General features: G+C 54.9%; 4 protein-coding genes across 4 annotated transcripts; 2 read left to right on the top strand and 2 right to left on the bottom strand.

Moving 5' to 3' along the window:
- Nucleotides 1-506: 506 nt before the first annotated feature.
- On the bottom strand, nucleotides 507-3078 carry C8Q71DRAFT_761060 (cryptococcal mannosyltransferase 1-domain-containing protein). Its single transcript, XM_047923852.1, has 4 exons — nucleotides 1951-3078; nucleotides 1446-1881; nucleotides 1337-1390; nucleotides 507-1282 (listed from the first exon to the last, which is right to left on the bottom strand). The coding sequence occupies exons 1-4, from the start codon at nucleotides 2591-2593 to the stop codon at nucleotides 763-765; spliced, it is 1653 nt and encodes a 550-aa protein (XP_047778460.1). The 5' UTR covers nucleotides 2594-3078; the 3' UTR covers nucleotides 507-762.
- A 919-nt stretch (nucleotides 3079-3997) lies between these two features.
- On the top strand, nucleotides 3998-6222 carry C8Q71DRAFT_761054 (uncharacterized protein). Its single transcript, XM_047923851.1, has 4 exons — nucleotides 3998-4020; nucleotides 4090-4136; nucleotides 4352-5363; nucleotides 5413-6222. The coding sequence occupies exons 2-4, from the start codon at nucleotides 4104-4106 to the stop codon at nucleotides 6000-6002; spliced, it is 1635 nt and encodes a 544-aa protein (XP_047778459.1). The 5' UTR covers nucleotides 3998-4020; nucleotides 4090-4103; the 3' UTR covers nucleotides 6003-6222.
- A 2004-nt stretch (nucleotides 6223-8226) lies between these two features.
- C8Q71DRAFT_858179 (uncharacterized protein) lies at nucleotides 8227-9514 on the top strand (the record flags this gene model as incomplete). Its single annotated transcript, XM_047927490.1, has 3 exons — nucleotides 8227-8259; nucleotides 8313-8898; nucleotides 9018-9514. The coding sequence occupies 3 exons, from the start codon at nucleotides 8227-8229 to the stop codon at nucleotides 9512-9514; spliced, it is 1116 nt and encodes a 371-aa protein (XP_047778458.1).
- A 2236-nt stretch (nucleotides 9515-11750) lies between these two features.
- Nucleotides 11751-13813, bottom strand: C8Q71DRAFT_708622 (Alpha/Beta hydrolase protein; the record flags this gene model as incomplete). Its single annotated transcript, XM_047920633.1, has 8 exons — nucleotides 11751-12243; nucleotides 12298-12433; nucleotides 12495-12926; nucleotides 12979-13005; nucleotides 13055-13164; nucleotides 13215-13339; nucleotides 13389-13499; nucleotides 13553-13813. 8 exons carry the CDS (start codon nucleotides 13811-13813, stop codon nucleotides 11751-11753), a joined length of 1695 nt encoding a protein of 564 aa, XP_047778457.1.
- Between the last annotated feature and the right edge of the window lie 643 nt (nucleotides 13814-14456).

Below are 14456 nucleotides of genomic sequence, written 5' to 3'. Positions count from 1 at the left end.
CATTCCACAAGGTCGTCACACGAGTCAAGAGAGCCTCGTAGCACGTTGGCGAGTTGGTCGTCGCTCTAGCCCATGCTACCTCCATCAGAGGGTGGTAGCCAACAGGCAGCAACTACATAGAAGAACCTTCGTCAGGACAAAATACTATAGCAATCGAGCAAGCGGTACGAACAATTGCCTGCCATCGGAACTGGATCACAGAAGATAAGTGAACGCACATGCCCATCATCGCCATGTCCATTTTCGCCTCATTCAGGAGAACCATGCAGCAGCGCAACCTTGGTACTGTTCCCGACGCAGACAATGATCTCCGTGCCACCGAGACTTAGACACATCGATACAGTTCGGCCAAGAGGCGTCCTGGGTATGAGGGTATGGTTGTAAGCTGGAAGGAGGACCCACCGGGACCCACACAACATCAGCGGTCGCTTTCAAGTTCCCACGTTATTGTTCTCACCGTCGCGAGCACAGAGTGACGAGCCCAAGCAGTGAGTCGCACACTTTGCTAACTCTGCTAATCTTGGCGAAGCCAAGTTCCGTTAAGAGATTTGAGGATGTATCGTGTACTTCACAGCAACGGTCCGTGTATACATGACAGCTCCGAGATGCAAACTACACTACTTCTGTTCACTATCACACAAAGCAATCATAGTAATAAAACAATATACGGAATGGTATGGTTCCGAACGTACGAAGAGCTCTAGCCTATACAACCCATAACAGCCGGTGAAACCCACCAACAACACAGCGTACACCGCTCACCTACCACCACGGATGGCAGTCCCCGCCGTCCCACACCCACACCTGGTCCTCAGGGCCGACGACCATCTTCCTGCGCTCCATGCCCCACCCGTCGTACACGTCGCGCACCCACCAGCGCACGAGCCGGTGGCTCAGCACCCACTTGAACCACACGTAGAAGCGGAAGTCGTAGCTCGTGACGACGCGCGGGTTGACGAGGACGCGGTCGAGGCCGAACACGCGGCGGAAGTCGTACGGGAGGTTGAACGACTCGCTCTCGAAGCACTCGCCCGTGCCGCGGTCGGACTTGCGGAAGCGCAGCGCGGGCGTGAGTGCGGGCGAGGGCCCGCGCTCGAGCGGGTGCGTCCGCGGGAGCGGCGTGCTGAGCGGGTCAGACGAGAGCGTGCGGTTTGGGCGGAGGTGGATCGGGAGGAGTGGCTCGGCGTTGAAGACGACCATACCGTTCCAGCACGTGAATGCGGGTACGGGCGCGTCTTGCCGCATGAGGTCGATGGACGGTTTGTCGATGAAGTAGGGCCAGCTGGGGAACGATTAGCGTGCGGTTAACGTACACGGTCATGGGAAACGAGCGTACATTGTGCTAGTGAGGTGTCCTAGTCTGTCGCGCAGTACCCAGGCATCATACGCGCTGCGAACATCGTGAGCACCAAGCGCATATACTGAGTAGATTCGCGTGAACGCACCCATAGTGGTTGAAATCCATCGCGCACGCGAAATCGTACTCCCCACCCGCCGTCTCAATCAGCTCCACGATGCTCTCCGGCTCAATGTATACGTCGTTGGAGAACAGAACCTTATCGTACCCTCCGTAATCCACGAGAGGCTCCATGACGCGATTGCGCACCGCCGCCAGGAACTCGATGCGGTTGTCGAACGAGAGGTCCTCCGGCTTCTCGATTGCCGTGTCTTGTATGAGGATGCGCCGGGGGACGTGCATCTTCGCGAGGGACGCGTCGAACTCGCGGAGGAGCTCGGGGGTGTTGTCGGACGAGTGCGATTCGACGATGGATACGAAGACGTTCTCCGGCCCGAGGTAGGAGATGGTCGACAGCATGGACTTGGTCCAGTACGGGAGCACGATGTGGTTGTTGTAGAACGCCGCGGCGATGTAGATTTTCTCTATATAACGCAACATGAACTATCCCGCATGGGTGGAAGGTACACGAGTGTGTAGAACGAGTAACTCACCTCCTTTCCCGTAACCTTCAGGCCTCGGATGGGAATCTCGTAGCGCGTGCTCGACCGCATTGCGAAACCGAACGTCGTTCGGGTGAGCATAATGCAAAGCCTCCCAAGCTCCCGCCAGCGCAATGGCCACAAGCACTGCAACCTCCGCCCACCACCAAATAACTGAGATGCGGACAGTCCTGCGTCTTCCGAAGGGAAGGGTTGGACTCGACGGCTGCCGCTCGTGTCCTGGATGCCCGGATTCGCTATCGGAGAGGAGGATATACTCCTCTTCGCTTGTTCGGGGGACTGGGCTGCCGTTCTGGCCAAGATGGACGGACCGACGTGAACGCATGTAGCTCACCGTCCAACACAAGCCCCTCCATCCGAGCAGCCCTCCCAACCAAAGCGCGGCATTTAATGGTGCGACGACGAGACAGAGGGCCCACACGACCCAGGAAAATGGGAACGCCGGCTGCCATAGCCCGTCCCAGTCATAGAGGCGACACCATGAAGTCTCTGCGATGCGGTAGAGGATGTAGAAGGTGACGAGCGGGAGGAAGAAGGGCACGCGGCCGAGGCGGAGAAGAAAGCGGAAGGTGGCTGATAGAACGGGCTTTACGTTGAGTGAGAGTGGCCGTCCATGGCCTGGGAAGCGGAACATTCAGCTGGTGGGGGTCGTCGTCGTCGTCTTGGATCGTGCCAGGCGCGGGATGGGCATGAAGGCCAGGCGTCGGTTTAAAGGCGGGGGGAGATGGAGAGAGCACCCCGCCCCCATCGGCACGGCTGAGAAAATACTGTCTCCGCAGTGCCGCGCGCCGAGCTGCCCAGAAAATGGCAGATTCAACAGCGTCCAACTGTTTATCGCGCTCCGTCACATCACTCTCTCGCATTGTGCAACACTGACCCTATGGTAGATGGCGCCAAGGCGGTCGTCGGCACGAGAGCGGCAGCGGATGGGAACTTCGTGCACTGCTACTTGAACCTCGGCCTCAGGCAGCCAGGTGGGAGCCATTGAGGCCACTTATAGCAAGCATGCATATGTACAACGTGCATCCTTCTCCGACTACGGCCCCGAAACACAGCACATGAACGCGGGAGATTACACGGGATGTAAACTGACCTCGACCGCAACGGGTGGTCAGTCTGCGTAAGTGGTCGAAGTGTATCCGTGTGCCAGTGCGGCGAGCAGCGCTAGCGCTATGTAGTAGACTGACATAGCCGCGACTATAGAAACTATAGATCTCGGCAGGTGTTTCGTACCTGAGGTACATCTCGATGTCTATATGGCGCCTTCATATTCTACAGTCACCCGAAGAGAACGTCTGCCCGGGTCTAAGACGGTAGTCCAAGACGGCCACGAGTTCACCTTGTGTTTGTTGCGTTATGCACAAGCCCAATGCTACATGCAGTACACATGCCTCGAACCTGCATAAATGATACCAGTCTGTTCTTGGGAATGACGACCCGGTGGCCAGGACCCTCCCCATCAACGACCGGACGACGCCCCAAACATAACAATTGCCGCTTGTTCCGATATGAGCGAGCGGTACTACTACTCGAGCAACACCGACGGCAAGTTACTGCCGACAGCGAGGCATAGGCTCCTCAATACACCGAACGCCTTGCTAAGGCAGTATGGCAGTTGTTGACAGTTTCTTCACATTCAGTTATGCTCCTGACTCGACTGATATACAGGTCCCGGTGCGCGGACCGTCTGGTCGCAACTCGAGACAGCTGTGAGACAACATCACAGCTTCTCCGATGCTATCGTCCACCATCGTGTGCACTGTGCACCGCAAAACCAGCGAAGACACTCGCTCTCTTGTCTGGGCCTTATCGTACCGTCAAAAGAGGCGAGCTCATCCTCACAACGACGGGAATATCTGCTGCATCATGCATGGCTCGACAAGCGATACGTCGTCATCTAATCTTTCGTTGAACAACGTGTGTGGGCTTCTGCACAGCATATGCACGACAATACGTGCCCCCTGAATATGTAACTGCTGTGTTCTAGCGTTGGGTGGAAACAACGGAGCTCGTCGGCTTTAGGGTGGTGTTGTTTTCATGATTGTGCATGATTGTAACTAAGTGGGCAGTCCGTGCACTCTCGTTGAGGATCATTCTCAAGGTGCTGTCTCTGGTGCTGTTATCTGCAAGATATAAAAGCGCGGATGACCATGGCGAGAGTTGCAAGTTTCATCCAAGTACGTATTGGTGAGTATCTCCTGCCACAGACTCAACATAACCCTAATTCGCCTCTCACCTTACAGACAAGCATCCAATCGAGTGACAGAATGGGACGCGCTAATAAAGACAACAACGTATGTTCTCACGTCCTGCGATACTCTCCTATTCGGTGCTCACGCAACACGGACAGTCGGACGTGACGTCCGTTGATCCTCGCGATCACGATTCACAGCTCGCGGATGACGTGTCCGTTGACCCAGACGTCCTGGGTGACCCGGACCGCAAGCTAGTTGATGCAGACATCTGGGAACACTCAGACGACGAAGGGCTCCCAAATTTGCCTCCAATCGTCCCACCGACGGCTGCTAGCCCAACATCGGACGCAGAGCCTCATAAGGTGGTGGAACTGATGTTCGACGGGGGCTTTCGGAATCCGGGGTGTCGCAAAGTGTACCAGGAGCTATTTGGTGCCGCAGGTGATAGACCAGTGCATGTTCAAGCGCTGTCACTGTGCGCGTGCTTCCCCTTCAACGGCCAACCTCCCTGTGGCTATGGGCCGGACCCGGACGATGACAGTGACGGCAGTGACGGTTCAGGCCATGATGAAGACTTCGAGGATTCTGACGAACGAGGGAACGTCAACACTTCGGACGGTCCTGATGCCGAGGACGTCTACTCCCTCGACGAGCACGAACGCGAGGCAAGGCACCTGCTCATTCGGAAAGCCACGAGGATCGTGTGTCGTCTAGACAAAGTGGAGTCTTTGCAGCTGAAGCACATGATGTGGGCGGACGTGCACATAGAGGCACGGGCGGTCCTCAGCAACCCTGCGTACTTCAATGGCCTGACCATGCTCCATCTATGGGACGTCAACTTTGCCACCACGAGCCAACTCATGCGGGTCCTCGAGCTGGTGACCGCACATCGTGTCATACAGCTCACCGTCGGCCGCTGTCTCTGGGAAGTCAACAACCACCATCGGAAGCAGGTTGCTAGTCGTCTTCCGCTGAGGCTGAAGCGGCTCGAACTCTCCGAGGCCGACGAGTACAATTGTTCTTGGCGGCCCGTCGTCCAGTGGCTGCTCGGAAAGCGAGAGGTGCTATCGGTGAAAGAAGCAGACGTTGTCTTGTCGAGCTTGGACATCACACCTCTGATCGACTTAATCCGCAAGACAGCGTGTGGGATGCGTTGTTTCCACGCTATATTTCACACGTTTGAGAGCGAAGATGCAGACCTCACGGACGGTGAGTGCCCTTCGTGAGATAGATACCGATTCGCTGACATCGCCCGAAGAGGACATCAGACGACTCAGAGATGAGCCCAGGAAGCCCCCTCGCCGTGGCGAGGATCGGGCTGTCCGCTGGTACTGCTTGCCGGACGACATCGTGAACCGACAGAAGTGGTCCTACGGCCTTTCACGCGCCCGTGCGCTGAAGCAATGCCCGACCATGGAGCAGGCACACGCGGACGCGGAACAGGCCCTCCGTGATGACCCCATCCTCAACAGCACACTCCTGGACATCGAAGTCCTCCTCGACTGGACCGCTCTGGCGATCACAGGCCTGCGGGTCGTGCGCCAGCTGATCTGCTCGGCGACCAGGCGCCTCAGGATCGAGCTCAGGATCAGGGATTTCGAGCGCGTGGAGTGGAGCCTCCTAAACGATCTATTCAGCGACATCGACAAGGCCTTCGTGCGGCACGAGGTCTCCGATGTTATCGAGTATAGCGTCCAAATCTGGATCGAATTCGAAAAGGACTCACACGAGGAACTACACGATATGGTGAGGAGGAAGCTACCTAGCATCTATCGGAGTAGCGTGAAGCCCAAGGTATCGGTGCATGGCTCGTGTGGTCTGATGCCACCAGTACCTGACACGGAGTAGGTCGGTCGGTCTGTGTCTTCGCGAGAACTCGGTCACAGGTAAGTTTTCTTTCCTGACGAAGAACACTATGGCATGGAGGAAATAGTACGTAATCCATGTATCGCGGACTGGGATGCTCAATGTGAAACTATTGTGTTGGTATTGTACGGTATGCATGTATGGATCGTGTGGTACGGTACAGCTGCATGCTGTGGAATATCATCCTCATGTGATTACCGTAGCCGGCGTTCTATCCCAGCAGTACTGGTCCTATGAAGGGGTCTTGTACATCACTACTGGCACGCATTTGCAGTCTTTCGGCGGCGATCGCGAGTCACACAGGCCAGTATAGAAGTTACCTGAGTTCATATACAGTGGCAGGGGAGCCTGATCTGTCGACCACCGCGATGATCATTGTACTTCGCGGATGAAACTTCCAGTATACTGGACGTAACTGGAGCGCGACCGCCGCCGACGAAGACAAATGCTTGGCTCGAACATTGTCATTCCGAACAAGCCGCCGTGGCGTGATTGCAAATTCATGAATGAACGCGTCGGATTCTCATCGAGGTGTTTACATAGAATTTAGATCAAACCTTTAATACGGCCGTCCTCCTTCCCTCCGAAAAAGTCGTATTTGTGGTCTACCGTCTGCCTACGGGAGACTAGATCAAACCTCGATCGAACGACTTGAACGGTCATGGTCACGTGCTCTCAAACATTGACCCAACATTGAAATTCGACACAACCACCGCGAACTTGCTGTACCATTGCTATTCTAATTCCTCGATGACACTTTTTTCACAGGTTGAGGCTCGAATCTGACACACAGAGACATGCCTATGGCACTGGAGCAGCTTGCGCTCTGGATGAGCGCAAAGATATCATAATGCGGAAGTAGCAATGCCGCGTCGACGTCAGTCACCACCGCACTTCGTCGAGTATCTCGGCAAGGGTACATCGTGACAGGATCCGAGTACCCCCTGTAGCGGATGTGTCGGTCATACCGACTTCGAGTGGTTGACTAGCCTGAGACCGGCGTTAACCTAGCAGGCGGCGGTCATGCCAGTGGCAGGCTCACGTATACTTACTAGCAGGTAAACTCACGGGAATCCACCTACTACAAGGACCGGGTTGGTACTAACAATCATCTGAGGACTGGAACTCATTCTCCACAACATCACCCATTCGCAGACTTCGACTCATCGGGCAACATAATTGGTGACAATTTGAAGACAAGAATGCCACTCTACTAGGTCGATTCGCTCTGGGACGATGGCAGTGAGTGTGATGAAAACTGCTCCATTTATCCCTCATGTTGATTGGGAAACTACAGTAAGCGACTTGAACATAGCTGCCCAAATAGAGATTGAGTCACATCGAAGGTCACATCATCAACGACTGCCACCACTGTCACGGTGGGCCTGCGCTAGCCAGTGACAGACCTCCGCATACCGCCAGTGCGTCCTGTACGAGAGATACCAGGCTAACAAGAGGATTGAACATCATTTCTGCCAGCTTTGTCTTCTTGTAGCCAGAAGATGTCATTTGCCCACCTCGCAAAGCACAGGACGGTGCCGGGACAACGTGTGTGTGTCATTTTGACTACATCCTGGACCAAATATACTAACGCTGAGCGTCCTCACTACAGGCTAACAGACGTTCCTGACGCCATCAAACTTCCCCTCGTGTACGCGACAGGATCAGTATTGTTTTATGCACAAAGACGGACGTGTGGGGTCATTGATCGGCGAACCCGTCAGAGGTTTGTGGACGTCTTCGCCCAGCAACGTAAGTCGTGAAACCTTTTCGCACTGGTGCGTACGTAAATGCACAGCCCTCAGGCGATGTCACATACCATTGAAGCGTCTCCCTATCGAGCACAAGATTATTGTCTTCAACTTGAAGAACGGGCCATAACTCAGGACCGAACAGTAGCGGCTAGCACGGCGGAGGGACATCTGGTCCAGTTGCTGCCGTTGTTCGTCAGTCACCAAGACGACAATGTGGACCATCACACTGCCCACCAATTGAACAATTCTGGATAACTCGCTCCAGGTATGTACTCTCCAAGTTCATGATGTCCAGACACCCAGGCGCTCAACGCCCCGATATAAATCAAGCCATGCTCGATGCAAATTGACAGCAGCAATAGGAATTCTACGGTCAGTCAACTCCATATCGCGGCTGTTTCTTCGTTTGACCATCCACGCATATCAAGGCAAACATTCTATCTGACATAGCAATGGACAACATCAGCGCAACTATGAACAACCATGTGCGTGCCGTCTTCCTCTCAGTTTATCCTTATACCTCACCTTGATTATCAAGCGACGTCCCTCCATCGCGGAAGACATCACAGCACACGACTTGGACGTCGTAGACGCGGACTCGGATCATGATGTGTCTCATGATCCTGCCACGAATATCCGGACGGTCCAATATCTTGACGCGTGTTGGGGAGATATGCCTCTTGAGGGGCGGATGATCCTACGTAATCCTTCTAACTTCAGAGGGCTCCAGACCCTCCGCCTCGATGCTCTCGACACGATCAATACGAAGCAGCTCATGCAGCTCCTCAATCTGGTCACTGTATGCGATGTGACCACACTCCGCGTGGCTCTTTGCAAGTGGAACATCCTCAATCATACTCCTGATCAGATATCCAGCCTCTTGCCGCTCCGACTGGAGTATCTGGAACTGTTCGAGAAGCAGAACAACCCTTTCATATCCTGGAGGCCTGTCATGCAATGGCTGCTGGGAAAACGACCAGTGTGCGTAGTCAAGGACGCGACCATCGTCTGGAGGAGCTTGGACATTGTTCCTCTCCTTGATCTCCTGCGCAAAACCGTCCCCAATATGCGGAGACTAGAACTCGTGTTGCACAGCTTTGAGTCCTGGGATTGTTCGAAGTCCGGTATGTTCTGACGTTGCATCTTTTGTCGGGTGATCATGCTCGCGAGCATGCTGCCTGCACGGGCGTTACGTTACCGGACGATCTCCCCTGGGATGAATGGTGCCATCTGGACTGTCTAGGACGCTTATGGGAACAAGCACTACCCATGGACACCGCATACAGACTCGCAATCGGCTCGCTCGAAGCTCGTCCATTTTGCAACAGCAATGTGGCAGAGATCGATGCGACTCTTCATTGGACACCGCTGGCGATTGCGGTAATGCAAGCTATCTGCCAAACGATCAATCCCTCGATCGAATGGGTGTGGCTCGCCATACGCATACGGGATTTGGACGACGTGGATTGGGCAGCCCTCGACTCGCTTTTCGGCGAGCTCGACAAGGCGCTTCGATGCGTACGCGCGCCAGACTTATACTACGACGTTTGGATCCAGGCGGCGGATCCTCACGGGAGGCTGATCGACGACGATGGGCTCAAGCGGGTTTTGCAGAACTCCCTTCCTCGGTTGTACAACAGCCTTGCGAAGCCCAGGGTTCGCGGCTTGCTGCTGCCTGCAACGTATGTTTGGGAGATGGTTGACAGGACATATGAGCAATTTGGGCTTTCCGATCCATAGGTCTAGGAGGCGTAAGGTCTGTGGTTTTCTATGCGCAAAGCGAATATCGAATTCGACGTGTCATTTACAGATGTTTTCGGTGCGACTCATACTCAGAGGCCTTATCGTACATATCACCTCCAAACCGTTATGCATGCTGTACAATGTTCTCTCTAGCCGTTATCACACAATCCACAACCGATGCTCACACCGACAGGGCGGCTGGACTGCTCAGCGGCTAGAATCAGAGAACAAGCTAGTATACTGACAACTGGAAGCTTACGCGGGGGACGCGGCCTTGCCCGTATGTCTTGAACCGTAGAGAATGATGCGCGTCGAGGGCGCGACGCCTTGCATGCCGATGGTCGATCCGCCGGTAAGGTGATGGCGAGGCAGCGATCTAGCAGCGTCTGCGACATCTTCATCAAACCCTGATCAGCAGCCACGACTGGGCACTTCTGGAATCGCCACAGAGTGGAGAGGAACCTGTATCGCTGCAAGAGGCAGATGAGTGCCACGATCGCTCGCAAGCACGACGTGCCGGTACATACGTTTAATAGGTCTGCGCCGACAGTTTCAGGAACCGGCACATCAATCGCTGGCGGTGACTGCTCCCCCTCTAGCCATCGCGCCTTGGGCCCCGGACCTTGTTCTATGTGCATCATGTAGAATATGCCATAGGAGGCACGCATAACGATGTCGGCTAGATCCTGAAAAAGGCATTGTCAACCTCCGGAATTAGCGTTGATTATTGAACGTAATGATACCCACATGATCCGCGGTAACATGGTCCATATGAGACAGAGGGGTCATCGAAATATAGAACTGGAGGCACCATACCACTTGGTATGGACATTGGTCAATAACTTGAATGTGCATAGAGATTTGTAATCCTAAAGCGCTCACCTGCGATGACCCGCTGTGCATGCCCAGGTCGGAACATCACACTGGCACTATACCCCAAGTGTTCGGACATCTTGGCCTCCGACTTGGCATTCAGAGGACTCAGCAACTTGAATGCGTTCCTGAGTAGGTTATCCTTGCCAAGACAAGCCACTTTTGTGATATCTAAGTGCCCCTTCAGTACGGCCGGAATCGCGTAGCGACTTCCTTGCTTTCTATGTTCTTCGATTGTTTCTTCGGTGCTACGCTGCAGCAGGTGCGTGTGTTTGAAGACATAGCGCAAGCAGTCCCAGGCATCCTGGGGCAGGCTGCCGGCCGGGGATCGGCGTCAGCACTCACCACCGACTGACTACGAGTACATACCTCCCATCCGCGTTTCTACGAAGACCAAACGAACTCTCTGAAACCTTGATTGCAAGTTCTCTGAACTGATGTGACACGCGCAGGAACGCGAGGAAAGGGTTGGCGGCGAGTCGCGCTTCGATGTCCTCGTCGTCTTGCATCTCGGAAGAGAATACGCAGAACAAGTAATCGGCCGCCATCCCAATGAAGATATCGATCAGGATCTCAGGAGGAAAGTCCAAACGATAGCTGGGACAAGTGATTGGAAGATGACGGGGACAGACGAACTGCTTGTATCGCTCGTCGTCCATCGCTAGGTTCGTCCACTGTCGGATGGGCATCGTATCTGCGTGATCAAGGCTTCAGCATCAGCTCAAAGATGCGATTGTATGTCAAGTACCTTGTGTAGGTTCCGTAGTGATCTCACGGCGAGAGCTTATGCGCGGTACAGACACTGTCCTAGGGTCAATGAAGAGGGCGACAGACGATACCAGTGGCGGGATGCAAGTATTTGTACTGCGTCGTATCGCCTGCTGCTTCATGCAAGCCTCATCGAGGCCTTGAGGCTTCGGAGCCTGTCAAGATTAATGAATCGCTGGTTGCAGGCTCCCATTGTGGCAAACGATAAGCCTTTGGTGTCGCTTCTTACTATTTTTGATACTGACCGATTCTTCTCGTACGTATACGATTGTGCTTGGTTTGAGTTGTAGTTGCAATACTGTGGAACGAAAGTCAGGTGTCGTCTGCCTGTGCACCTCGTAAGTCGTGGTCGAGGTCCCTGTGGTCACGGTCGAAGGCGAATGCAGTAAGGGCAAGTCCAGGCAATTGGGGCTTCTGAGCCAGCGCTATGCGTTCGACAGACTGTAGACCCCAAGCAGACTCAATTGTCTAGTTCCTAGATCAGACAACACCCCGGAAGCACAATCCTTCTCGCCCAGCGGACCGGCTCGTATCGGGCCCAATCGACCACCCAACATCGTCTGTGATTCGTATTCGATGCACGAGCACAGAGTTACCGTCTGAAAGCACGGTTGAACGATATAATGGTGTCGATCCCCTCGGCTCGGAACGTGTCAGACTCGACCCACGCAAGGCCCGTCACATTCGCGTCCCACACGATATCCAGCGGATTGTCCACATCATACGCCGGCCACAGCGGCGTCCCCGCCTCTGCATACGGGCCGCTTTCCCTCCAGCTGTTCGGGTCCAGATCGTGTATGAAGCTCGCCCACGACCTGCTCATCAGCTTCGCGAGCGCGAAGTAGCTCTCGGGCACGCCCGCAAAGGGGTCGGGCGAGACGGTGTACCCGTACCCGCCCGTGTTGTCGAAGACGAAGGCGACCTCCTGGAAGTGCGTCACGCCGTAGTCGATCGAGACGCCGTTCGGGAGCGTGTTGAAGCGGTAGCAGTACGTGGCGTTTCCGCCGGCGGCGAAGATTTGGCATTGGTACCGCCGCCCGGCAATGAAGGTCGCGTCGCCTGCGTATGCAGAGGTGCGCCGCCACCTGGTGGGGGCGTGTCATTCAATCAATAGGCGGCCGGAGAAGGATCGGACATACTCGAGGCCGAAACTATTATTGAGGCGTGTACACCCAAGGCCTTCCGGAATACCGACGCATGGATCGTCAGGATATACGTTGATGATCTGCTGTGCGAGAGCCGGGGCAAGGGGTGTATATGGATGAATCCCACCCTCTGCATGATCACTGTCAGACGACGCTGCCAGTAGCGTGTCGCAGAACTGGGCACCACTCACCTTCGAGCACCTGCAGAAACTGCGCGGTCGTGTTGATGCCCATCGGGCCAAATGACGTCCCCTCGTCCGTATTCGTCCCACAGATGATCGGCACATGCACGTACTCGCCCGCCTCGAGCTGGTAGCTCGCCAGCTTCGTGATGAAGTCCCCATCGATCACCGGGAACCACACGCCCGCGTTCGTCGTGTTCACCGCGGCGTTGAGCGTGTCGAACGGCGTCGCGCGGAGGCACGCGAGCACGTCCGCAGCGGATGTGCACCCGACGTTTTCGATGATTGCCTGGTACTCGCCGTCGAAGTAATCCGCGGTGTACATCCCGTTCCATTGGATGGAGTTGCCAGACTCCATGATCCCCGCGCGGAAAAGCCCGTCGTCCCGTCCGTTGTAGGCGACGAGGTGGAACCCGACTGACATACCGCCCGCACTTTCGCCTGTGGAGGGTCAGTATACGCGTTCGGAGCACATCGTTGCTGGGGCACCTACCCCATATTGTGACTTTCGACGGATCGCCTAATGCTGGGTTAGCTTAGCGCTTCGGCAGTGGGATAGACAGGCGTACCACCGAAGGCACCTATGTTCTCCTGGATCCAATGCAGAGCGAGACGCTGGTCTCTGAGACCCATGTTCGTGCTGCCCTCGCCGGCTAATTGGCCAGATGCCATGAAGCCCCTGCATGTCTTGTTCAGCACCTGTCCAGAGAGTATTCCACGAATACATACCAGGCCGACAGTCGATAGTTGAACGAAACACCGACAAATGGCTTCCCTATATCGACGCTGTTCTGCACGATGAACGAGAGGTTGTAGCGCTGATCGGGTGAGCCGCCCTCGACGAAGCTGCCGCCCTGCGAACTTAGCCGATGCCATTTATCATTTCGAAAACCAGGGGCGTACGTAAATCCAAACGCCAACTGGGAGCGGTTCATCATAATCCGCATAGTTCGCAGGGCGCACAACGTTCAGGTAGAGGCAGTCTTCGCTTACGTTGAAGGCCCATTGGTCACTCTATACAAAGTCACAATCAGTATCTTGCGTGCCATCCAAAAGGAAGCACTCACGCCGTATCCTACGCACTCCACGCTATATTCCGTCGCCTCGCGAGTCCCGCTGAAGGACGTGTTCAGTGACTGAGGGTTAGCAAATCGCAGAGGACCGACAGGCGGCTGAGCAAAGGGCACGCCAAGGAAGAAGTCTTGGTCATATTCGGGAACATAGCGGCCGACGTATGTCCCATTCAGCGTGGTTGCCGTTGGGGCGCCAGCGGTAGACGGTGCTACAGCAAGTACAGTCGCCGCGAGGGAGAGGAACCAGAAGAGCATCAGATGCCTCGACATTGTCACCAGTGCTGGAGAGTCAGGGCACAAGAACGTTGAAGGTCAGAGGTGCGAGCTGCATTCTCACTGACACTAAATATACTGATCCCGCATGAGCGTAGGAGACCCATTGGTTGCCTATTGGACAGGGAATGAGGATTCGGGCGACACGCGTTGAGAAATCGGGTCATGTGTGGTTTGTGCGGGATATAGAGGACCTCCGCTCGCCTGGAAGTTGACATATAATGAGCGACGACCCTGGTCATGGCGCTATTCGCTCAAGGCCGAAAGACATGTCAGTCACAAAGTGATATTACTCCTGACAAGAGACACACACCATTGAATCAATGTCCTTCTCCGAACGTCTCCACGGACCTCTGCTTGTAGACATCTCAATTTACGCCACCGTACATCCCAATCATACCTCCGTTAGTTGACACGTTGTGGTTTGCAGGTACCGTACGAGGCGCGTATGTTTGCGTAGCTCATACACACACCATCAGAGGAGAGACCAGATCAGAGTCATTGAGTTTCCCGTCAGCCGGTGAAATACGAGACGACAAGAACATGTTCGACGTTCGTCGTTGAACGGTCGTTCGTTGTCCAAGTCGACGCGGACTCTTGGCCGACTCTGGAGCCCCGCGCCCAC

Source organism: Rhodofomes roseus (genome assembly GCF_022264815.1).
Source record: "Rhodofomes roseus strain CIRM-BRFM 1785 chromosome Unknown C8Q71scaffold_11, whole genome shotgun sequence".
NCBI lineage: Eukaryota > Fungi > Basidiomycota > Agaricomycetes > Polyporales > Fomitopsidaceae > Rhodofomes > Rhodofomes roseus.
Note: the sequence above shows the minus strand (reverse complement) of the source record. Positions and strands in the feature narration are given on the sequence as shown.